The sequence below is a fragment of the Lepisma saccharinum genome, chromosome 9 (genome assembly GCF_977018435.1).
Source record: "Lepisma saccharinum chromosome 9, izLepSacc3.1, whole genome shotgun sequence".
NCBI classification, from domain to species: Eukaryota; Metazoa; Arthropoda; class Insecta; order Zygentoma; family Lepismatidae; genus Lepisma; species Lepisma saccharinum.
Window position 1 is genome coordinate 61,465,182 of NC_139237.1, and position 26,049 is coordinate 61,491,230.

The 26,049-nt window shown below is 41.3% G+C and overlaps 1 protein-coding gene across 16 annotated transcripts in view; it reads left to right on the forward strand.

The window, feature by feature from the left end:
- Positions 1-26,049, forward strand: part of Rbp6 (RNA-binding protein 6) — a 1,060,856-nt gene that overhangs the window by 718,293 nt on the left and 316,514 nt on the right. For all 16 annotated transcript variants that reach the window (XM_083128271.1, XM_083128266.1, XM_083128274.1 and 13 more), the window contains one exon: positions 18,096-18,144. In XM_083128271.1, the coding sequence (XP_082984397.1) occupies positions 18,096-18,144 (49 nt within the window). The remainder of the gene's footprint in view (positions 1-18,095; positions 18,145-26,049) is intronic.

Here is a 26,049-nt window from a genome sequence, read left to right on the forward strand (position 1 = left end):
CACACACACACACACACATACGTGCTTGCGTTTGTAGTTTTTCACGTACCCTGTTTCCTTTTGGAAAAGTTATGCCGTTCCCATGAACTGTTTCCTGGGTTCGATACTGGTACAGGCATAAATATTTCATCTAACACTTCACTTTTACTTCCTTGCGAATAATATTTACTACTTTGCTGTTAACGTTTTTATGTGATTTATTTCCAGAAACATTACTAAAGCCAGATTGCATACTTTCGTGCACCGTTCTACAATTTAGCAAGACAAAAATAATATATTCGTGGCCACGCAGTGTCATGAAGAAAAGTGAAGGTAGCGTATCTGGCATCCAAACATAACCGCAAGATGGCAGCAGCAATTTAGAACGGGGAAAGATCAGAGTAACCTCTTGCATTTTCCATTCCCAGTGTATGTGTGTGCGTTACTTGCACAGTCAGATAGCGGAACGTGCAAAAGGAAAGTCAGAAGGGAGAATTACAGGAGACAAATGCGTTACTTCGAAAAATTTGAATTTTAAATTCGCCTCTCTCTTTTTCTCCCCCTACGTCTCTTCTCGTGTTTTTCTGTTACCTCTCCCTCCCCCCTTTTTACTGAGTCTGTGGTAATTAGTATTCGAGATCTTTCTCTCTCTCTAGTACACAGAGTAGTGTGTGCGTTATGTGCGCATGCGTATGTGTTTGTGCGAGGGAGAAAAGGTTTTCGCTTGTGTGTCTGTTTCCTTTGGGGATACCGTCCCGCACCACCTAAGCGAACTCCTGTAATTGCGTTAGGCCGAAATTTCAGCTGCAGTATGTATATGTCGTGCCGTTCGCAAGAGCTCAAAAAGTAGCCCCTCCCCCCTCATACGGAGGAAAAGAGCGGGGGTTGGGGGAGGAGATGCCATTGCATCTGGTTTACAGCATGCTTCCGGCTAATTATATCTTCGTTCAGATTTGTTCCTTGAATTTCCTCATATTTTCTATACTTTTTTTCAAAAGTGAATTATAAGGAGACTGAATTCTATCAATTCTGTATAGGCTACTTGTTTTCACTTTTCTTTCATTCATGGCTAATCGCGGCGATAAGGCTCGGAAGTTGAGGAAAAATCCTTCTTTCCCCTAGTGTCCGAAGACGAGGCCCAACATAATATATGTTCATTTTGGGTCATTGTAGGCCACAAAAAGGTGGGTTTTATTTGTCCTTTTTTTTGCCTTTTTCGGCATTTTTTTGGCTTACTGGTCCTTTTTTTAGCCTTTTTTTTTTAGGTCTTAACGGCTTTTTTTTGCAACTTCACCTTCTTTCGACTACGTTTTTACTGCCCATTCTCAATTCGAATCATCATCAGTTCATCACCTCTTAAACATCCTTTCTGTAGTAAGGAAATAAAAAAAGAGAGAAATAAATACATTTGAACCATCCTTGAAACGAGAGAAAAACATTTTTGGACGACTGAAACAGGTACGGTACAAGGTCCCTTAACCGTAACTTGTCTGGAAGGTCGCGCTGTAAGTGGCAACTTCTTTCTCTTGTTTTGAAGCTTTCAGCACGGTGTATACGACCACACAGCACACGCCTGCAAAGATCTCAAGGTGCCGCGCAGAGGGAGGGGGTAGGGAGGTTAAAACTGACGTTTTTAATTAATTTGGATCACATTTATACGTCCGTTTTTCCGTTTTTAGGTCCTTTTTTTATATTTTTAGGTCTTTTTATAGGTCTTTTTTGGCAATTTATAGGTCTCCAACTTCCTAGTCCTAGTGATGTTATTGATGAAGTGCCACCTACAAGAAAACACGCTTACTCACACCTACCGCGGCACACAGTGGTTCGGATCCCACTTTAAACTGTAGGTCCAGTCCCGATTAGCCTATCGGTGCATAAAATCGACTTTGAACACCAACACAATCAAAACCCACACCCTCCACAGGAGGAATATAAAGTAATCAGATTTCATAAATCTCATAGCATGGGACATCATAATTTTTCTTTTGTCGTCCCAAGGTGCATGACATTGCAGCAATCTTTAGTCATTGGCGTTGTGGTTTGCAGTGGAGGAAAATTGCAACCTCGCTCCTGGTTGAAGATGGACCCTGACTTTCGGCAAATCCTTCGTTGGCTGCGTAAAAGTGCCACGTCTCGCCACTGACCGGGATTTGAACCCGGGAACGTTGGTGGTGAGATCGAAAGTCGAGCGCTTATTTCTTAAATGAGATGCATTAGTTTTTATGGATATTTTATTGCTTCAACTCCCATTAGCCTGGTCCACAAATTTCCCAAGCCCCACTTGGGCGCCAATTGACCAAAAAACAGCCTACACAAAGTTTGGGATCCGAGCAACATTTTTTGGGCTTTCCCCACGCGTTTTTATTTTTGCTACAGGGATAACATGCCTAGAATATGAGCATCTCCGCCAAACCTACTCTGTGACTGTCGATTGTTTTTTTGTTTCGATTTAAACTTTAGCTGAAAGGTATGCAGAATGTCATGGAAGAGTCTAGAGTCACAGAATACATATTCATTGCAGAAATATTACATTGGATATTTACATATAACATTATAACAAAATTCTGTTGAAGAATCTAGTACAAGTCATGACTTAAGTTCTTGCCTAACAAGTGCTTATCACCATAGTCATAATCGTAGTATTCTGTGTACAGGGTGAGTCAAAAGTCCCTTAACACTCCCTATAAAATGTGACGCTTTGTTAAATTGATGATGGAAACAGGTTAGGCCCAGGAGGAACCATAGTTGAGTGTCTCAAGTGAACACTACTTTTGAGCTCCAGTTTTTAAAATAATATAGTGTTTAGATCCTTTGAGGCTCATGGAGTAGGTTCGGCATGAATGCCTGCATTCTGGGTATGTTTTCCTTATGGGGAAAATAAAAACGCGTGGGACACGGCAGGAAAATGTCGCTCGGATCTAAACTTTGTGTGGGGCGTTCTTAGGTCAATTGGCGCCCAAGTGGGGCTGACTTACTTTTTTAAAAAATGGAATTTTATGGAAATTTTGAACCAGGCTAAATCCAATAGAGAAGGTCTGGTGCCTTAAGAATATCTCCAACCTGCAAAATTTCAAGCGCCGTCAAGAATTTGAGAGTAGAAGGCCAACGGAGTGGCTCTGGTCGCAGCCGCGTACGTGAGAATCTCACATCTCATCTCGTGCGAAGGATGTCCTGACACCCAAGTTCTCCGTAGAGCACCCATCTGCTCCGGAGGGAGTATAGCGTGTCTGAGAGCCGAAATGATGGATGTGCGTCCAGATCTGCGAAACACCACTTCTTCCAGTGGAAGTGGGCGAGGGAAGAAGTCGTTTTCTCGGACTTTTTTCCTTAGATTTTTAGGTGCAACTCCCCATCGCCTCCCTATCCTCGTTCCCTCTCGACCATCGCAAAGTCAATTTCGTGCAGTCAAGAAGTTCTCCCAAACACCACTAACACGGCTTCTGTGCAGTGTTGCCGCCTCTGGCACTATTTGTTGTTTTGTGAGGATCATCATGGAGACAGTTATGGCGATGGACACTGACCCAAGAATTCTGGCAGTAGGCAATCTTCCGAAAACCATCATGCTATGTCCGTCGGTCCCCGAAGCCAAGAAAATGATTTTTCCTCCTCTTCAAAATGGTTTAAGATGGTGTTGATCAGTAATTTTAAGTTCTGTTGATGTCCTTTCTTGTTCAACATAAATCGACTTTTGCACATCAAACTCAACCCAAGGGTCTTTGGACTGGACATCTCTTCCATTTCTCTTGTGTTAGTTAGTGTCGCTTTTCTGTCTCTTGCCTTAGCGCGACGATGAGGATCAGTGATGATTAAATGAAATTAATGAACAGACACAAATACCACCCGTGTCCTTACCAGGACTCGAACCTGGGAGCCTCAGTGGGAAGGTAGAAAGTCGACCACATAACGCCTTCGGCCACGGACCTGCTGTCTCAAATTTTTATCTTTCTTACTACAACCTTAGTGACATAGAAGTTCGACCAGTCACAAATATAGGAATGCGTTGTGAAAGAAGGAGAACACATGCATATGCTGAACATATTTTATTCAGCAGGCTACATGGAACAAAGGAAAACATAAATTTTCGCTGCAACGCAGCAATGTATGGTGTCCACACAAAATAAAACATTTTCGTCCATCTACACGTGACATTGAAGTTCGACCACTGTTAGAGGGGATCCTGTTTACCATGGTGTGACGCCGCCCCGTCGGCGAATAACTGTGGCAATGCGTCGGGGCATGCTGCGGACGAGTCGTTCAAGGTATTCCACATCGATGCGGTGCCATTCCTCCTGCAGGCCCCTCTGTTGCACACGTCGCTTAAGAACACGCCACACATTCTCAATGGGCGAGAGGTCGGGACTCGATGGTGGCCATGGCAGAGTTCGCACGTGATGGCGAGTCAACCATTCTCTTGTTATCCGCGCTGTATGAGGCCTGGCATTGTCGTGTTGAAAGATGACACGCCGCCTGTGGAACAGGTGCCTTCGCACTGTGGGAAGATGCCGCTCCAGTATGCGTGTATAGGCGTGTACATTCACAATGCCCTCACAGACGTGTAGTGGGTCAACCCAAGATGCCGTCATGCATCCCCATACCATCACTAACGCAGGTTTCTGTACCCGACGTGCATAACATTTTGCTTCATTCTGTTCCTCCTTCCGACAAATGACTGTTTTCCGTATTTTCCCGTACGCAACATTGAAAATGGATTCGTCCGTCCACAAAACCCTGTTCCACTGCCGAAATGTCCATCCCCGGTACATTCGTGCCCACCGTAGTCGTTTGCCTTTGTTTAACATGGAAAGGAAGGGTTTACGTTTCGTCTTGTACACTCGGTAACCGCATCGCTGTAGGTAACGGCGAATGGTTCTGGTTGACACTTCAATGTGAAAGCGTTCTCGAGTCCACAGTCGTAATTCGGCCACAGAAACATGATTGTTGGTCTGGATATAGCGCCTAAATATCCGTACATCACGCACGCTCAGCAGGCGTTTTCGACCGGGGACCTTCCCTGGCTCTGTAGTACCCGTATTTTGGTGGTGTTTGATGATGCAGTGGACGGTTGACTTGGGTAAGTTCAGTTGGCGCCCTATTTCCCGTTCACTGAGTCCATCCCGTTGCAACTCCACCACTCTTCTCCTCACGGTGTTGTCAATAGGTTTGCCCCTGGCCATGGTGATGGTGCACAGCGGTTCCTCGGTGCACAGCACGCGCTTATATACGGCGGACTCCCTTATCGTGTCCGTGACGTCATGCTTCCGTCGAATGCGCCACTATCTGGAATTTTTCCGTATGGGTCTGGTGCCTGGTCGAAGTTCAATGTCCCCGTTTTCGTTCTTTACGTGACCTTGGGTGCAACATGCTGGGATCACGATTCTTGCCTGCTCACACGCCTCCTCTTACACACATGCGTCACTTCTGCGGGTCACCCATTCCACCGCCTATGCCTCTGTGCATTTAATCACGTATTCCTTTCTGGTCGAACTTCATTGTCACCAAGGTTGTAGATTATTTTCTTACCCTGTCTTTTTCTCCTCCTTTCTATCTTTCTTACTCTTCCCCTACTTTCTATATTTCTTACTCTAACTTCCCCCTCCCTTCTATCGTTCTTACTCTCTTCCTTCCACCTTTCTCTCTTACCCTCTCTTTTTCTCTACTTTCTTTTTTCATACTATTTTTTCTCTTCTCTTTTCTATCTCTTTTACTCTCTCTTTTTCTCTACTTTCTATCATTCGTACTCCCTTTCCTCCTCTTTTCTACCTTTCTTACTCTCTTCCTTCCACCTTTCTTTCTATCTTTTTGTCTCTCCTTTCTATCTTTAGTACTCTTTTTTCTCCTTTTCTGTTTCTTACTGTCTCTTCTTCTCTCTCTCTCCTTTCTATCTTTCTTGCCCTCTTTTCTCCCTTTCTTATTCTCTCTTTTTTTCTTTCCTTTCTATCTTTCTTACTCCCTTTTCTCCTCTTTTCTATCTTTCTTACTCTTTTTCTCACCTTTCTATCTTAGTCTCTTTCCTCTTCTTTTCCATCTTTCTTACTCTCTCTTCTTTACTCTTTCTTCCACCTTTCTATTTTTCTTACTGTCTCTCCTTTTCTCTCTCTCATGGGTACTCTTGTAAGATCTGGGCAGACTACACATGTACATGTGTGTACTAATACCTACTATCGAAGTTGCGTGTACACACATTGCCCATCGTAGTGTTAAACTTGTTTTACGCGATTGTGTGAGGTTCAGAAATTTTTGAACAAACCAGAGCGCGTTAACCACACAGACCATCTGCTGAGAACACACCGCATACGATGTAGAAGCATGAAAATAGGATGGATAACATGTACCCAAATATATCTGCGTGTAGGCGACTGGATGTTGTGGGAGATGAAATCAGACTTGCTGATGTAACGAACAATAATTTCGTAAATAGATGCAGAACGCCTTCTGCCAAGTAGCGAATTGGTAAGAAGCAAAGATTTTGTAAGGAAAAACAAAAAAGAGTTTTCTGTGTTTTTGAATAGCTGTGAACGAAACAACTCGTAGCTTTCAGTTTTCGTCTCGTGCTTTTGTCCTTTAAAATATCTATTTTTCTCGGTCCACTCTTAACATCAAGTATTTCGTTCTCTGCCCAGTTGTGCAGTCTCTAGAGAAAAGTTGACGCATTACATGAAGAAGTTTTGTCGAAACATCTTCCTTATGTGCATATTATATTAGTGTTCATTGGATGTGCAACGTACAGTCACCGGCAATAATAATGGGACACCTAGATACTGAAATACTGACTCCCCTGCCTAACTCTACGGTTGTAAGTGGATTTCAATAGCAAATTTTCAATGGCAACTTCTACCACCTCCGTAGTGACTGTACATGCAGGTCAAAAGTAGTGATATGTACAGATTTGAAGAAAGAAGAAGTGAAGATTTGGCTTGTACGAGAGGCTGGAGTTCCCTGTTCCGTTCTCAATCTTGTATCGATATTACAGATATGGATAGGACTTGTCTCGACTTAGACTGGTCAAACTTTACGTAGGCTTTGTAAGCAACTCGCCCGATCACGGTAGGACAGTCGGAACCACATTTGGCGCCTTTGGACCGCTTATGGAAACACTGCACCCACTCTGATCGAAACCCTCTCACTTTCGAAGCTTCAGCTCGTCCTCGAAGGAATCCAATCGAGACTGTTCATCGACTGGCCTGACCTCTCGCGGGAATCAATCCAACTCATTTCTAAGGTTGACCCGATCTTCGAACCAATCTAGCGGTTCCCGCAACCACCCCCTCCCCTCTTTTCAGTCTTCCTCCTTGGCCCTCTTTTCCTTAGCCAACCAAATGACTCCCCATTATGACCCGGGGTCAACCAGCGACCTAATATGCTTCGGTGGATTCTTTGCCCTAACCTTTCCGAAATAACGAGGATAGGGCAGGCATAAGGTTACCGGCTCTCTCTTGTGGCGTATTTCGCATTACATAAAAAATTATGGGGCGAGGGGACGGGGCTTTCTGGGGTTGGCTACTTACTTCGTCTTAGGGCACCAATCACATGAAATCCAAAAGAGATCCGAGAAGGAAATCGGGCTCCTACGTTTATTCATATCATAACACACGTGTATTTATATGTGCATAAAGTGTGTATGGAAATGTTTTTAGGGCCTCCTCGATGGTGTAGAGGTAACATCGTCCATTTGTAATCATGGAGTCTTGGGTTCGATACTCGGTGGAGGCACACAGTGGTTCGGATCTCACTATAAACCGTAGGTCCAGTCGCGATTAGTCTATCTGTGCTAAAAGTGGACTTAAAAACACGTTGTTCTAAATTTCTGTACACTTAAATGCTTTCTGGGTTACAGTCGTGAAATAATGACAGAAGAATATGTACAGCGGTCTTAAATACGTGCTGGAGATTCGTCAAAGAAATAGGGATAGACAATCCGCATTACACAGAATATACAAAATTGCATAATCTAAAGATATGATTTCTGAGTGCAATATTCTATTGTTGAACAGTAACAAAGCATAACAGTTTCTGTATATCTATCCCTAGACCTTCGAAGATAATATGTCAAAGACTTTCATTGTTTACCTCCCTAGCGCCCACTTCAATCAACAGTTTCTAGTTTTATCTTATTATTTCTACTCCCTGTACGGATTTATTTGTATTGTTGCTATACGACGGTACAATCATTCGCATTCCTAATTGCCCTTCAGTTGTTGTATAACATGTGATTTCTTTCAAGTATCTTTGAACAAAGAGTAAGTTCATCATCATGGCAGATTCAAACTTTAACGTACTCAACATACTATTGACATTACAGCCAAATCATCCGAGGAACTGAACATCTTATATGAATTACAGAAGGGAAGGCTGGGTACGGATAGTTTACAAGGGAAATTTAAAATATTTAAAATTGTTGAACCGGTTATTCACATTTGGAGCTTCACATTTGAATGTGAATTTCGGAATCAATAGTGAGATATTGAAATTATCATGTTTGCAAAAACGTGGAAGTGCTAGGATGAATATTTAATATCTGAAATGGAATTGTACTACAAAAAGGCAGGTATTTTATCTGATCTGGAATTTTACAAGGCACTAAGATGCAAGATCTGATGTGATGAAATCAGAATCCGAATATTACAAGTAGAGAAATGTAAAATCCGAATCGGGATTGTACAAAATAAGGTGGAAAAGCTAAAATTAGAATCTGAAATTTTACATATTATGTGAGAATTTTAAAATCGTAATTTCCGTAGTCTAGTCGGGTGAAGAGATTTAAAATGCAAATCAGAATTGCACAAATAAAGAAGTAATTTACAATCGCAATTTCAGTAGTGAGGCGAAGAGATTTGAAATGCAAGTCGGAATTCTCAAATGAAGAAGGAATTTAAAATCGTAATTTAAGTAGTGAGGTGGAGAAATTTGAAATCCAAATCAGAATTACACAAATGAAGAAGGAATTTAAAACCGTAATTTAAGTAGTGAAGTGAAGAAATTTGAAATCCAAATCAGAATTCTCAAATGAAGAAAGAATAAAAATCGTAATTTCAGTAATGAGGTTGAAGAAATTTGAAATACAAATCAGAATTACACAAATGAAGAAGGAATTTGTAATCGTAATGTAAGTAGTGAGGTGAAGAAATTTGAAATTCAAATCAGAATTACACAAATGAAGAAGGAATTTAAAATCGTAATTTAAGTAGTCAGGTTAAGAAATTTGAAATCCAAATAAGAATTACACAAATGAATAAGGAATTTAAAATCGTAATTTAAGTAGTGAGATGAAGAAATTTGAAATCCAAATCAGAGTTACACAAATGAAGAAGGAATTTGTAATCGTAATGTAAGTAGTGAGGTGATGAAATTTAAATCTCATATCGGAAATTCGCTAGTGAACGAATTTAAAAAAATAAATAATGAAATTTCACGTTTGAAATTCTAAAAGCTCATGGAAGCTTCATAGGGACATCATAATACCTGAAACGGAACGTCACAAGATATTGGTCAGGACGCTTGTAAACTGACCAGAGAAGACACCAAAGGGATGATCAAGCAAGATACTTACGATCTGAAGCTAAAAGATCCCGAGGGAAGTTTGGGACACTCAACCTCTGACAGGATAAATCGCAGAGGAAGACTATTCCTCTGCTCCTCTGTATTGGAAGAATTCTCTCCTACGAATTTTCCTTTCGCGTGTGGCGTGCACCAACGGACCAGGCTGTGCCTTTTTGATCACTTTCTTGTCTCCGTCCTTCCCCCTTTTTTCTTGCCACCTTTCCTTTCCAGGACGACACGCACTCTTCCCAATATTCTCCTCTTGTTCCACCGGCACGTGATCCCGATTTAGAAATTTGCTCAGCCTTGTACAGCATTTTCTTGCTTTTAAGTCTGGATCGCATCATTTCCTGCGTCGGACCTCTCTGATGGTGGTGGTTTTGCCACCTCGTGTGGTGGATACTTTATGGACGAGAAATACTTCGCAAGCGGAATCTTTCGTTTATGATTTGACACTTTTACTGTCATCCTTATCTTCCAACATTGTAGTTAATAAATCTTTGGTTCCTAACCATAAGGGTCACAGTGTCGCACCAGGTGTGAATATTTCAATATCGTTGTAGTGGGCACTGCTACTAGAAATACCGGCTATACAAGAAAATATGAATTTCTCCTCGTGGTGCAGGCGTAAGCTGTTTTTCAAGCATTTTCGTAATCCCATACATTCCTTATGAAGGAAAAAACTCAACAACTTGAACTTCAATGGAGCAGCGGTAACGTCGCTCCCTTGTAATCAAGTACTGCCGGGTTCGATACCCTGTGGAAACACAAGTGGTTCGGATCCCTATTGGAACTGTAGGTCCAGTCACGATTAGATTTACTGTGCATAAAGTGGACTTAAAACACAAACTGAATCAATCTCAGACATGAACTTGCAAGTTACGACTAGTCAAATCCGATGACAAATAAATCTTAAACGTGTCCTCTTTCTGTTCGTGTGTTTTTCTACGCCATCAGAAAAGTAACGATAAGCTCGGGGTAGGGGGTTAGTATCTTTCCAGAACCTAGTATCTGGCTGGACACTATTCCTCGTAGTCTTAATAGAGCCAAAGAGTAGCTGTTTAGCGTTTTCGACGTCCTTGAGAGCGTCCCAGGTTCGATCCCTTTCGAGTTCCAAATGTTCAGCGTTGATCTAGCATCGTAAGGCAATCAAAGAACTACTTGGAGGTAATGGTGGCTGGCTCCGACCTCTAAAGCTAGTAACACTGGGGCGATGGGAGACCACGCGCTGACCACGCTTCACCCAATGAAAAAGCCACTTGGCAAACCCTGCCCCACAGAGAGCTGGTGTGTCTCGGACTTCAGATTTGATTTCTTAATGGAGTGAGGATTTTTCACGTTATAATAACTTATATGTACACATACATGTACGGTAGTGCAATGAAATACTTCCCCCATAAGACTACTGGTATTAAGGCTCTGTAGGGGAAGTATTTCTTTTCATGACTGTACACCCTATCTCGGGATGCTGTATAGCGTGGTCGCCAAGAAAGGTAGAGAAGAGAAGGGAGCGAGTTGGCAGAGCAAAGCAATGATAGCTGCTACTGTGTTTTCCCCTCCATACACTCACTTCCTCTTTCACGCCTTCATTGGTCAAGCCTTCTCGAGTCACTGCTTGTGCAGAGACTTGCTCCAGAGATTCCCGCGACAGAATGTACACTCCCTCGCTCCGAAGTCCCACAATTTGCTTTTTCATACACCGTATTTGCCCAAGGTGCAGTTTGACCGACATTTCGTGATTGTTACCAAGATGAATTTTCTATTAATTTTATGTTAAAATGAGAGCATGACATTTGCGCTGTATAAATTACACAGCACCACTTAATTCGTTGACTTTGCAAATATACTGATACTTGTATACCTTGTCCCAGCTAACTGTGGAGAAAGGCAACGCATAGCGTCAGCGAGTGGTCAGAGCGAAGGTGTACACGCTGCTGTGAAGGCAGTCGCTTTCCCCCCTCCACGCAATTGCGTTCCTCTTACGTGTTCATTGGTGGAGCCGTCTCGCGTCACTACTTGCGCAGACACTTGTTTTCGTTTGCCTGCTCCAAAGATAGCTGGGACAGAGTACACTTAATTGTGTAGACCGACACAAGTATAGTCGACGCGCTAGATACGTTAACGACCGGCTGGCTTTGAAGTCCACGGAGCGCGCCCACCAGCTGCAACAATCACATTCAACGCACAGTGTTGCCACACGTCTACTCTACGCCACCTTGTCCCTCGGCGCACACGCACCTTCACACGGTCTCCACATTGAAGTTGCAAAGTACGGCAACAGCGTATCCGCAGTCATGTGACTGAGACTCCACGTGGAGTAGACGAGCAGAATGACAGCTGCACCCATTGGCTGAAGGTTGAGTGTGATTGGACGAAAACAACTCGCCCGCAATTTATCCCCACCCTCGTTCGTGGCGGCGGCTTTCTTTAGTTCTTCGACGTTAATGAAGTAAAGGCGTGGACTATACGGAACTTTTTTGCACATTGCAATTTTAGTTACAACTAGGTGCATTTGGCAAACTGTGGATCAATACAATGAAATAGCGCCTACATTTTAAAATTTCATACAGTCCAGAAAGGCATTCGAGCTTCTCCTATTCTCGTGCGTAAAGCTCTTACCGTTCAAGCACGGCACTAGTGATTAACTCCAATCTGGTGCCATAAATGCAGCTCCACCTTGTGCATTAAAAGACACTCAAACTATCAACTTTTATAAGCTTTTTTTCTTATTCTTTATAGCTTTGACCTCATTGGCGCCGCTAAACCGATCCTTCTTTGTTATTCCCCATATTTTGGATCAAGAAAATTCGTTCAATTTTTCAGGGTTCCGACTTAAGCGACTTTATATTATCGCCTGGTAGTATCCTTCGGAATTGCGTCCTTTGGAAATTAGCCTTTGCCAAGATGAAAAAGTTTCTATTAGATCCTTAACGTCGCGAAGAACGCCATCGGGAGGTTTATTTTTTTCCTCCCCTTAGGCTGTTAACAGAGCTCTGTTTTTTTGTAGCCCCCTCGTTGTAATCAGTTCTATCTTAAGATGTGAGGCTTCGCGGTATCATGCTGTAACGACACTGTTTTAAGACAGTCATCTAACGTTGACATCTGAAGTCCATAGATAAGGGTTTTCGGTCTTGGGAAGAGCGGAGGGGGAGGCGAGGAAGTGGCTTTTCTTGCCAGTTGCAGGGATTTAGAGAAGAAAGCAATTCGTACAGTTCTTTTATGATGTTACACTACGGTTAGTGTTGCAAACTGCATGTTTTTTTCTCCGGGATTTTTCCAGTTCTGAAAAGTCTACCATTGCTTTTTACCGGGATATCTCAATTTCAGCATGTGTGTTTAGTTAGATGTTGGACTAGTGTTAATGAGTCTTTTAAATTTCATATTTAGCTTTCTAGAATGAAGCATGCGTAATTTGTTTAAGCAAGCTTAATTGAGGGTTTCTTAAAGTACTCGATGTTAGCAAAAATAAAATTATAAGCTGTGTGCACACCCCTAAAAGTAATTCTGCCGGCGCAATGGCTTATGGGTCCAATGAAGTGTAATAATCCTTCAAGGTGGGTCCTGGACTGGAAAAGGTTTAGAACCACTGTTCTATGGGACTTTGTCTTTGTCTTTTGTTGTCCATGTGTGTTAGTGATTGTCCCTTCATCTATCATCTCTCTCATCTTGTCATCATTCATCCTTATCTTCCTGATTGGCCAAAAGTGGCAGAAAAGGGAAATAACCTAATTCATTCATTCACTAACTCGTTACGTAACACCAAGAATGAATGTACACACAGGAGAGTACACAGCTTTCTTCCCATCATGCAACACTCCCGACTGTGCTGCCACCCCTGTCAGATAGCCACACTGCCCATCTCTCCGGACCTGCTTCACGTTTATTACTGCTTCGAGAATATGAGACATTTTCTTAAATTTGTAACGGTTTTCCTCATCTTACGCTTACGGAATTTAGGGGCACAAAAAAACTAAAAAAATCTGCACCGCTCAGCAGAAAAAGAGTGCTTCCCCCGCTACTCACAGTTTCTAGCGCCCCACGCGGCGGTGGAGGGAACCAGCGTAGAGCTTCGTGATTTGCATGGCGGCCGTTAAACTAAGATATACTCGTTTTATGGAAGGCCGCTAAAGCTACTTAAATTGCAAATAAATCCGGGAAGGAAGCGTGGGAGGGGGGATGCTAAGAAGTGGAGGGAGGGGAGGGGAGAATGAGGTGAATTGTGAGATCGTTGACGAGAAACAAGAGGTTTGGATGACGGTAAGAAATTTTTGATGTTGATCGGCGTTGCCAGCGGTGGTGGGTATTTTTTACTGCATGAGCTGGCAACTCTTGCCCGAAATATAAGAGGAAAGATCTTGCATCTGTTTTCGCCTCTTTTTCTTATTTTGTCATTGGTCGAGCTGAGTTTATATCTCTTTACAGGGATGGCTTCGAGAAGAGACAATACTTAGCAGTGTCTCGGTCTCGTCTTGAGTTGTAAATACCTGTCTCGTTTTTTGTTTCTCGAGAGCATAAACAACATATTCCACCACATATACTTTACGGCGTATAAAGCTCATAAGGAGAAAGAGCTTTTTATAATAAAGCCTTTTTGTTTTGCTTGACGACTTGTTCCGAGGCTACAGACCCTAGAAAAACATTAGATTATCCTGAATGTATGCAACCACGCAGGAAGGCTATACAATTGCCGTTAATGAATTTACTTTGTAATTGTGCTAAACAAAATGTATATGGCTTATCTATAAATAATCATGCTCTTCAGAAGAATCGCATGGTGAAGTAAATTTTGTAAATAATATTCCAAAGTCTCTAGCGACTAATTTTTGTCATTTAGCGCCGCTTTCGCTAGGAATTTTGCCTAATCGCAACGATGAGGATGAGTGATGATATGAAATTGATGAAGGGGCATTCACAGAGGACACCCATGCCCAGGCCGGAATTCGATCCCTAGCGTCATAGCTCACTGTGCTAACCACTCAGCCACGGAGGTCGACAAAGTCTCGGACACTAAGTCGTTGTTTTCGTCCCGATTCTTACAAGTAGAAAATTGCATTATTCATTTTATGTTTTGTTATTATTATCCCCTTTTTCTAAAGGCGAGGATTAGAAAGAAAACGTTTGAAAATCACAGCAAGGAACAAGTATCTCTTTTGATATCACAGCACCCCCCCCCCCACGCATAAACTCATATCCTGTGTAATTAATAGCATATAATGCTACAATATACTTAATTTCGGCGGGTTTAATTCCCTTTCTGAGAATGCTTTGAAATGTTTCAGTTGGAAACACTGTATTTTTCACAACAACAACAACAAAAAAATAATTAAACCTAGTTATTGACTGTTTGAAAACGATTTATTTTAACTCTCTTGAGGCATTTTGAAGTGTCCTATATGTTCACCAGCTCTCGACATACGTTCAAACATTCAAACTGCAACACTCCAATATTATCCCAAATTTTGTGCCCGTGTGTCCTGTCACAGATATACAATTGGTTTCAAGATATAAGTCATCGGGTACTACCTGTACCAAATATTTAAATATCCAAGATGCTAAGGCGAAGACAGCTAATTCTACATGGCATGACCCGATTCGAACTCCAGCCAAATATTACACTGGATGATTTTGTGTCGCCCCTGTCAACACATGCCTTTTAAGCACTAAACTATTCAGTCTATGTTATAAGAATTACTGTTGAATCTTTTCTCTAAAGATTGTTAGATTTCTTGCCATAAAAATGTTATTGTTAATGTTGCAATAGGTAATGAATTGTTTAACTTAAATATAAAAAATGCTGAAACTATGGAAATATAATACAACTATGTAGTAACCATGGTAAATTGTAAACAAAATTATGATATAAAAGAGCTAGACTTTGGTAAGCCTAGGGGACATTCTCCTGGTTGCCGAAATGCTGATGGTTCAGGGGACGTTGGGTAATATATTGCTTCAATCTTCGGATTGGTTGGTGTACTTGTACTGCATTTGGCAGATATTCCACAAACCAAACTCTGAATAAGGCGTTCTCCTGCATCATCAAAAAGACCAGGGTTATAAACTTCGGTACAACTAATAGGTGAATTGTCTGTTTGAAAAGTGTTTATATATCATCGGAAGTTTAAAGAAATCTTCGAGTATAAGATCTGAATGATCTTTCATTTCAAACCTACATAGGTTATAATTAAAAATAAATCCTGCACCACATACCTCGCAAGGGCTTGGTCCTACTAACCCTTAGAAACCTTTGAGAAGTCCGATAAAAGGGTTGTAACCAGACTAACATAAAACCCTAAAGGCAGAAGGTGCGTGTCAATTTTTAGGGTACTGGCAACCCTGCAAAACAGGAGAGGAGAAATCATAACTTTCCAACCTTGCTGAAGTTTTTTGGTGTTGCATTTACCTGGCCCGTGATATTGGACGTTCTTGGAAGTAAGTTTCGTCTTGGCGTAACACCCACTCCTTCCCCCATCACACTCTAAAATGGAGGAGGAACGGTTGAGGTGTTCATTAATTTAAGATCGAGCATTCCCGCAAGAAATGGCGTCTCGTAGAAACCGGTTTCCCGGCGAAATAGGTCGTTCCTGACCAGATAGTTGTTTGGCCATTCGGCTATTGTAAACTTACACGGTGGCTTTGCTTTTCTCTTTCATTTTTTTTCAGTGGTGTTCGCAGCTTGTATTTATTTTACGTTCAGCGTTTTTTTTATGCTTCTCTTTTATCACTTTATTGATACCTCCTCGAAAAGAACGCTGGGATAAACACTTGAAGATCGATCAATAAGAAGTGGCTTCATTCATTTCTTTTCACTCTGCTTCGACGTAAAACGGCGGAAAGTGGGTTTATTTCGTGTGAGAGGGATGAAACCCTTCAGAGCAACATTCCTCCATTTTTTAAAAGAAGAAATCTCTTTTTACTTGCCTTTGCAAGATTGTCTTCCGTCGGTAATTTTAACAGACACGATGCACAGTATGATGTCTCCATCGTTTGTGCCCAAATGGTGTCTGAGAATATCAAAACATCTTCTTTTCATTGGTTTGAGAAATGACCGGATGTTTACAGCACGGGAAATGTGTTTTGTCTCTCGTATTTTGTGATTTTTGAAATCTTGTTTATCATTTAACTTTACAGTCCCGATTCTGGAAACAGTTCATATCCAGTTTAGATCAAGTGATTTCATGAAGTACCTTCAAACTTTTCGAGAGCCACACACCCACCTTTAAGGTAACAGTTTATGTCGATTATGAAACACACGCAGCACTGGCGCTCACCGTACCAGTATGTATCGGAATGTTTTCTTTTGATAGGTACTTGAAACATTTACGTGGTAAAATTTCAGTATACCTTGGAATATCCATTGAGTATTATTGAGACACTTTAAAAGTTTTCCGAAAACTTCACTGTGGAAGCACCAGTATGTCATGTCTCTGATTATCGACCAGGTGAGTTTTCAGACGCTTTGAAAGTTTTCGAAAGAAAACGTTCACTGTTTAAACTACCAGTATGTCTCGCATTATCGACTGGGTGATTATTGGGACATTTTGAAAGTTTTGGTGCGAAATAAACTCTGGAAACATTTTAATTGCCGTCTAGAGCCAACTTCACTACTTTCGATAATTGTTAGATTGGGCAAGCAACCAGACGATATATGGGATATACTCTTTATATTGAGAGGCTATATTCAATTTTATTTAGCTATATTTGTCAGGACAGAATTAGTGAGTCTTAATTGTCAAATATTATGCACAGTTCACATTGTATGGGCAGAGTATTTTAATATGTGTGTGCGTGTCTGCGTTTACACCTTTATTGGGGCCATTTGTTATTGATATTTATAGAAAAGTAAATTCATTTTGTTATCACTTGCATTGGAGTGTTATGTCGTAGGAACTTTGACCTGGTAACTTTTTACAGTATAAGATGGCAACAGTGATATTTTTTCCACATTACATTTGTTCCCACTCCCCTCTCTCTTGTGGAAAATTGCGGGGAGTGGAGAAAAATATGCAGGAAAGAAGAGGGGTAAAAAATAGGTGACCGTTTTTATCGTTTTGCGGACAGTAATGGGCGCCTAGGAAAAAAAAGGCAAAAAAATAAAAAAATAGATAAAAAAGAGACATGTAAAATGGAAATTCGGATCCTGATAATCGCGAACAACGAATGATGTGTGATTTGCGAGCCACCAAACGACTTCCGGCTCCTATCTACCCCGTGACCACAATGGCTCGAAAAAGTATAAGCTATATGCATTGATTATTTTTGTCCCCCCCCCCCCTTTCCCTTCCCTACCTCTCTTTTCATTGTTACCGTGACAATTAATTTGGCCGCACGGTTTTGAAAATACGTTGCAAAATGCTGATAAGTGTGCTCTGGTAATGCTGTGCGATGCGATCCGTGGGTTTGGGAAATTAGAACGGTTGTTGGTCAACCTCGACTGGGTGGGCTCCATATCGGTTCGCAATATATATTCGCCTCCTCGGCGCCCGCTGGAGGTTGTGCGCGTTTGTTGGTCTATTGTTGTGTGCTCGTAACTTTGGCATGGTTGACACTGATGTTCAATTCTCTCTTTTTGTTTCTTTCAGATTGAAGACGCCATGTTGATGTTCGATAAACAGACCAATAGGCATAGAGGTAAGTGATGATGTTTCTTTTTTTTTATGTTCTTTTGTTTGTGCTGGTGCTGCAGCAACAGCTGGGTAATAGCGATAGGCTGCATTCAGGTCGATGGTGATTGGCTATCGCTGATATTCTTTTAGGGGTATTTCGAGTCTATCATACTCCATGCATCTCTAGCTGTTATTGTTCCTGTGATAAAGTGTCCGCAACTCGGGTGTATCGAGAAAAACTCTAATACGCAGGCAAGAGTACCAGTTCGGAAATCAGACACCACAATTCATATTGCTAGGAGTAGTGGTTCTTGAGATTCACACATGTAATTTGATATCAACTCATCTATATGAACAGACTGACCAATGTAGGTTGTTTTTATTTCGGAAATTAGTATGTGACAGGCCGTTTGACCTATTTTCCACAAGAACTTGAGTATAGGAATTATAGGATATAAGTAGAATATTACTTTTTTTGACACAATCTGCCACAAGAATTATTAATTTTCCTATTACTTCCATGTCATTGCCTCTGCTATTGGGATGTCATCTGCATAAAAATTAAAGCTACATACCTCACCATACTAAGACGTTTTCGACAGTCTGACACGGTTATAAATAACTTGAAATAAGTTCGAACTGTGAAATCCCTTAACATGCCTGAGCAAACGAACGGTGTCAGTTAACTTTCATCACCTATTTTAATACTTATCATATCGTTGAGAGAGAATGCATGGTCGAGTTCAGTTATCTTGATAGTGATGGTCACTTCTGAAATTGAGCAAGTTTCTTGCTACCAGATAGTGCTCGACCCCACAACGCAAACAAGATACCCACTCTACTTTACGGAACTGTCACCTGATAATTTGCATGCAGTGTTTGAGTTGAAGGGGGCGGAAACCAGACGTTTTTCCCGTTCCCGTTCCATATTTTCTATCCTTTTTCTACTACGCCTATTGTTTTCTAAGTACTATGTAACAGATTAAAATCTCAAAAAGTGAAAATAGGAAGCTCTACATTTTCTCAAATTCGAACATTGATTACTTCGAACTTGATGTGAAGTTCCACGTGAAACCACATAACATGCACACAACCTGATGAGTGATACGAAGCAGCGACCGAGTTGTGCAAAGTCGTTCAGAAGCTTTGGTGCCAGCTGATTAATGAAGTCTTGAAACTTCGTAGACACACCCGACATCGTGTGTAAAGTCCGCGTGATCATCAAATGATGCGAGGAAAAGATGGGCGTTCTCACATGACGGCAAAACGACTTACAAGTCGAATCCACTAACCAATTTTCCCGTCAAAGCGCTCAAGATACCGTCAGCCATGTCCCCTTCCGCCACCAAGCGCGCGCGCTGCCATCTGTCAGCTAATTAAGGAAATTATGTGCAACCTTAATGCACACCTATACGGTATTGCGTGCGATACTTCACACCTCTTGGCCATTAATCCAGTTATGCACCGCGCATAAATGGAAGTTAATTTGTTATCGCCGCAATCAGAGCCATCTGTTACCAGTTCCTGTCAACTAATATCGGTGACGTAGGACGTTAATTATTCATAGCCTCTTTTGTGCCAGGGATAAAACGGCGGCTGGCGCAGTTTAAAAACCATTCTGTCGCCATTAAAAGTCTCCCGTCCCCGTGGCTTTGCGTCGAGGTCAGCCAGGCTGCTGTGCCACGTCCAGCTAACATTTCGACTTTTATCAGATTTTCAGTTATTCCTCCACCCCTTTTGTGCGAACGTTACACGTTCATCCCCCAGAAGCTCTTTGATGGTCCATTGCGCGTGGGGGAGGGGGTGTAACGTTCTTCGCAGTGCGCTCGTCGTGTTTCAATGAGCTGTGCGAAAGATCCCGACGTGGAGGAAAAAAGGTGGGGGTGGATTTCCATTGCATTTTCAGATATCATGAGCTCGAAAGCCTTTTTTCACGGAACTTGCTGAAAAGCTGCATTTTGCACGGGCGAGTACTCAACATAGCCTTCCGGGAACGTCCAAGGAAATCTATACTATCGATTACAAGTGGAGATTTGTCTTATTTTAAAAATATAGACCTTAAACGCTGGAAATAGGTTTGCGGTGTGTCTGAGCTCGACCAAACGTAATTTTCCCCTATTTTTATACCTTTTTATCTGAGTAATTTGTTTTGAGTTTATTTTGAAGTCCACTTTATGCACGGATAAGTCAATCGGGACTGGACCTACAGTTTGAAGTGGGATCCGTACCACTATTTCCGTCCACCGGGTATCGAACACGGGACCCCCCTTTATTACAAGGCGACGACGTTACCACTACGCCATCGGAGAGCTTGAAGCTTTGAACCACATTTTTTGTCACTACTGTACTGAATTTACTTGCAACTCTACAATCACAGAGATGAATTTCAAACACAATACGGAATTCTGTGCAAGTAAGCATGTAATTTTTACGTGTCCTTTTTGTTAATAATTCGTTCATATATTCGTATAATACTCTTGTTCTTTTCCACACGGTTTAAACCACTTGTGCATTCACTAGGATGGGGGAGGAGACTGAACATCCATTAATATAATATTATAATATACCTTACAAAAATGTTGATAAATTTTTCATGTGGAAGTGAATTTACCCCCCTACCATATATATAATTCCATGTTTTAGTGTATATTAAGGAGTTGATTTTATATTAATACTTTGACACTTTCCAAAACAGGTATATTCCACTATACTCCATGCCATTCCACCTAGCATTACTCTAAATATTAATTAATTAATGCATGTGGCTACTGCCTGCTACCCTTCCTTGAGTACGCCTTTGGGCTAAATGAAATATGGGTTTTCATATCAACCCGACAGCATTCATCTTAAACTTCGGACTAGGTATTTCAGCCTAACTTTTAAGTTTCCTGGAAGGCGGTGTTAACCAGGAGAGGTGCAAATAACCCACTGGCTGAAAACTTTCGCAATAAGAGAAGATTCCCGACGGAATTGTGCTTCTAAGTATCCACATATATATTTTTTCCGACTTGTTTCATCCAATCCATTTCTTCCCCTTTCCACTCCCGGTTATCGATCTCCCCTCCCCCCCCCCCCAATCTCGCGCTCGGTTCAGTTAAAAAAAAAATGATTGACTTTTAAACTTCCGAGAACTTTTACACCGATTAAGAGAAGATTGGCGTCAAATCTAAGGTATTGCTTCATTTATTTCCCTTTTCTTTTTCTCCTTCGTTTCTGTTTTTTTTTCCTTCCCCAATTTCTTTCTTAACTTTCTTTTAGTGCCCTGATTCCTCCATCACGCACCGGTCCTTTAAATTAAAACGAAGCACTTGATTGTTCTGAGGTCGACTTAGGAACTGCAATGCGCTTTGGTCCACCTGGCAGTTTCTGTTGGGATCTGAGGGGGTAATTTGAAAGAAAAATTACACGGAACACAGAGCATTTAGAAATTGGGCAAATAAGCAATTGACGTGCTGCAAGGCACCGGTACGACTTAATTACAATCATCATGTCTTAGCATGATTGATTTTATTTCATTTTTGTTATTTCGCGTCGCTATTCTGCAACGTTTGGCTAACCGCGACGACGAGGATGATATTGATGAAGGGACACTCACAAGGAGCATACTGCATAATGAACCACTCATAAGTATCTCATTTTGATAACGTCGTAGTACGTTTAGCTGTTGTAGCACGAATAGTGGTGTCCCCATGAGCAAGAATTTGAAACTTCTAGCACTGAAATGTTGATATTTCACAGTACTAAGTTGTAATAACTTCATTACCATGAAGAATGAAGTTACGTCACTTGTTCTATCTGAACTTCTCATATATCCAATCACGTTGCTGACTTCCGTAGCGGAATGATTGATTTGTTGTTTTATGTCCACCATATGCACAGGAAGGCTAATCAGGACTGAACCTGCAGTTTAAAGTTGGATCCGAACCACTGTGCCATGTGCCTCCACCGGGTATCGAACCCGGGACCCCTTGATTACAAGGCGACGACGTTACCACTACGCCATCCGGGAGTCCCATAGCAGAGTGGTTAGCACACCGCACTACAGTGGTCCCGGGCTCGAATCCCGGCCAGGACATGAGTTTTTTTTTCTGAGTATCCCTCCCATCAATTTCATGATATCATTCATCCTTATCCTCGCGATTAGCCAAAAGTAGCAGAAAGACGAGGTAAAATAAACCAAATCGGTCAATCCATGAACATATTATTTCTCGCTATCGAGATTAACCTGAATAGACGAAAAGAAACTGAGTTGTTATACATTTTTTTCACGTAAAGATATGTATGAAACTACCACCGTCCCTTTTACCTTTTCAGATTGCCATAAATTACAATCCAGCCTGTCTCTTCAAAGTGTAACCATCTCTTTTTCTACCGCGTACATCAAATTGTAATTAAAATATATAATTTAATAGCAACAACAATTGTTAATGCAAAACGCTTACGACAGTGGAGAATACAAAACATCAACAATTGAGCTTAAAATATACATAGGTGAATACATTCCGACTTATAATAAGCTCACAATTTCCCATCATGTTTGTCCGCTCCAAACAATAATTTCCGTCCACCTTTCATTTGTGTCCACATGTAGAATAAATGGAATAATTACTCGCACGGAGTGGTGCGTGCATGATTTTCATATTGCGCATAATATCAAGCTCATGATTATAGAAGCATGTGCACTAACAAGGAATGTATTAGTAATTGCTGCTATATTAAACTGTGGTTCATTTACTGATTTCGTTTATTTTTAGTTGTCTGGCACTCATGGGTAATCGCGAAGATAATGATATGATGAAATCGATAAAGGGATCATTACATAGAATTGCCATGCCCAGGCCAGGATTCGAACCTGGGACCCTTGCTGTCGTAGTGCGCTGTGCTAACCACTTATCATTAACATGAGAAGGCAGCAAATTAGCAATCGGAACTAGAGGGCATTGGTAATTGTTTTTTTTACGCACTAGTGTAATGTTGGTTTCATCTGTCAAATTCTAATAGTTGTGTTTCAATGAAGGCTTTACAGTTATAATTCATAATATGTACATGAGTCAACAGTCATGTTACATAGGAAGTTTTCCTTGCCTCGTTAATGGTTGATGTCCAGTTTCCTGGTGCATGGATCTGTCGCCGTGGTCCCATTGAGTGGCCACCGCGGTCTCCAGACCAATAGATTGTGTCCTTTGGGGTAATTTAAAGGCGCTCGTCTACTCAGTTAAGATTCAGAACATCTAGCGTCTGAAGGAACGCATTGTGTAATGTGCAGATATGATTATACCGGACGTTCTGCAAAACGTTCTGGAGAACTGGAAACGTCGTGTGCACAAATGCATTGATGTTCAAGGTGCACACATTGAAGATATGCTATGAATCATCCCTTTGAAGCCTGACTTTTGTGACACCCTGTATTATAATTGTCTTATTCTCCAGAATGTTGATATGCCATGAAGCATATCACAGTAAACGCAGTATCAACATTTTTGTGTGGAATTGCGCTGATATACAACAAAACCAACGCAAAATACAGCTTCCTTAAGGCGACTTAAATGTAGCTTTTAAGATGCTAGGAAACCAGAAAAAGCAATTTTTGTCCCTTAATATTGAGATCTCGGCTTGGAACTTTCCGAATTTTCATTCTCTTCTTTTTAACATTATTTTTTCCTAAATACCCGCTGAATGGTGGGGGGTAGCAAAAATCATATATCCAGGCACTCAATTCCCTTTCCCACAGCGCAGAAATCCCTGGATTCTGGAGAGGAGTAATCTAATTTCTGCCCCTAACAGAATTTCCAACATGGAGTATTTTCACTAAACCTCTTCATTGTTATGCGGGTTGCTCACCAGCCAGGCGGAAAGCCCTCGAAATTTATAGCGACCGATAAGAATAGAACTCGTCACACAAAATACAATGAGGGCTAATACGTGCTCCTTTAAAAGGAACATTCAGGCTCTCTCGGAACCTCCCCCCACTTTTTTTTACCCGTTCCCGGCGTCCCTAAATCCCTAGGGCTTTCACATCCTTAAAAATAGATCTTCGAGAAAAGAAGATCGTTACAAATCCTCCCCCCTTTTTTCTTTGTTTGATGGGCGGAGACACGTAAAGGGGAGGAGCGATTAGCGGAGTAAGTTTCTTCGTCAAAGAACACCTTTTCGATTTTTTTTTTGTGTATGTACGAGGGGCGTTGATAATGTTGAGGCTTCTCAGGTTAAGGTGGGAAAAGGGGATCCGTAACGTTCTAACGATGTTTTAAGGCTTCTGAATAGGGATGGTATCAAGATTAAGAGTCCTATCTCGCTTTTGCCTCAGTCTCTAAGGGAAAATCTCTTTTATCTCGGATCCAGAAATTTATTCACCAAAGTTTATTTTTTGTATACAGGGTGATCCATAAGTACGGAAACACCAGTCTAAAAACATTGACACACTGTGAAACAGGAATAAAACAGACCCTAACATGATACAGGGAAGGGGGCCAGCGGATAAGGTATGTGACCAAAACGGCGGCCATCTTGGATTCAACTTCAGTATTTTAAATGCTCTAGTTGTTGAGTGAATAATCTTTGGTTACTTGTACAAAGGTTATTATAATTAGAGAGGCCAAAGATGGCAAGAAAATATATTAGTAAATCCAGCATTTTTATTTTCTGAAAACTCTTGTTTGTGGTAGTTTTTGTTGCACTTATATGAATACTTTTTAATTCAGAGTAGATGTTTTTCCTTTTCTTATATACACATAAATAAGTTTTTCATTCCCCCCCTAAGACGAAACAAAGCTTACCAATGCTTTTGATATACACTGTACTTCCCTGTATGCATTTAAAATAAATGTTCCTAACCGGGAATGAATATTGAATTGATTGGGTTATTTTACTCCGCATTTCCACCACTTTTGGCTAATCGCGAAGATGAGGATGAGTGATTTGATGAAGGGACATTCACAAGGAACAGTCATGCCCAGGCCGGGATTTGAACCTGGGAGCCCATGTTCACACCAACATATGCACCAACACAATATTGGGAAAGCTTCCCCATGTACATCGTAACATGTGCAGGAAGGAACCCCAACATTTATGGAGGTGATCTGACCAGCACCACGCTCCGGTGGTCTTTACCCCTCAGGGTTGCCCCCCAAATACCCATTTGGTAGAGGCTGAGCGAACCCCAGAGCAGCTCAATGCTGGAAAAAAAATATCTTGAAGTCGATTTCACCACTGTTTATGTCTCTCTCTAAATTGGTTCGTAGGTATAAAACTTACTGTTCTTATCTTCTGAGCAAAGGATTTGAATTTCCGCCTTTTACATAAATAAAATCTGACCATCAGAATGATCACATGATGCTATGAATTGGATATAAGACTTTAGATAGAATGCCTCACGGCTTGACTTCAGAAAATGATGATAGATGAGAGAACTCTGCCTTTTTACATTTCTTTAATGTTTTTGTGTTATACTTCCAAGCCAACAGAAGTTAATAAAAATTGTTTTATATTGTATTAACAGTATCAAAAATGTGTAATATTTAAGGCGTATTTACTACCAATAGGACTCCAGTTAAAATCATGAGGTAAGCGCTTGCTGGTAATTTCGTCTGAATGACATTAATATTTTCAAAAGAGATCTGAAAATACAGTTCAATGGTAGCTCCACTACAAATGGCTGAAGGCTATCAAAAATATACTGATAATTTTACTTATATTCTGCATGATGTTTGTATGGAAACTTTTCTACAGTTGGAAACGAATTTGGGACTGATGAAGCGAAGGCGCCTCCTTTGAATTTAAACTTTTCTATGCCCCAGAACAATTCGGCTGCTGTCTCTGCCTGTTATCAACAACACTGGCGTACGCAGGATTTTTCTCTGGGGTAGGGGGAGCTGGAATTGTAAAGGTGACTAGTACATACGTAGCTGCTTTCTAGGGGGACGGCATACAG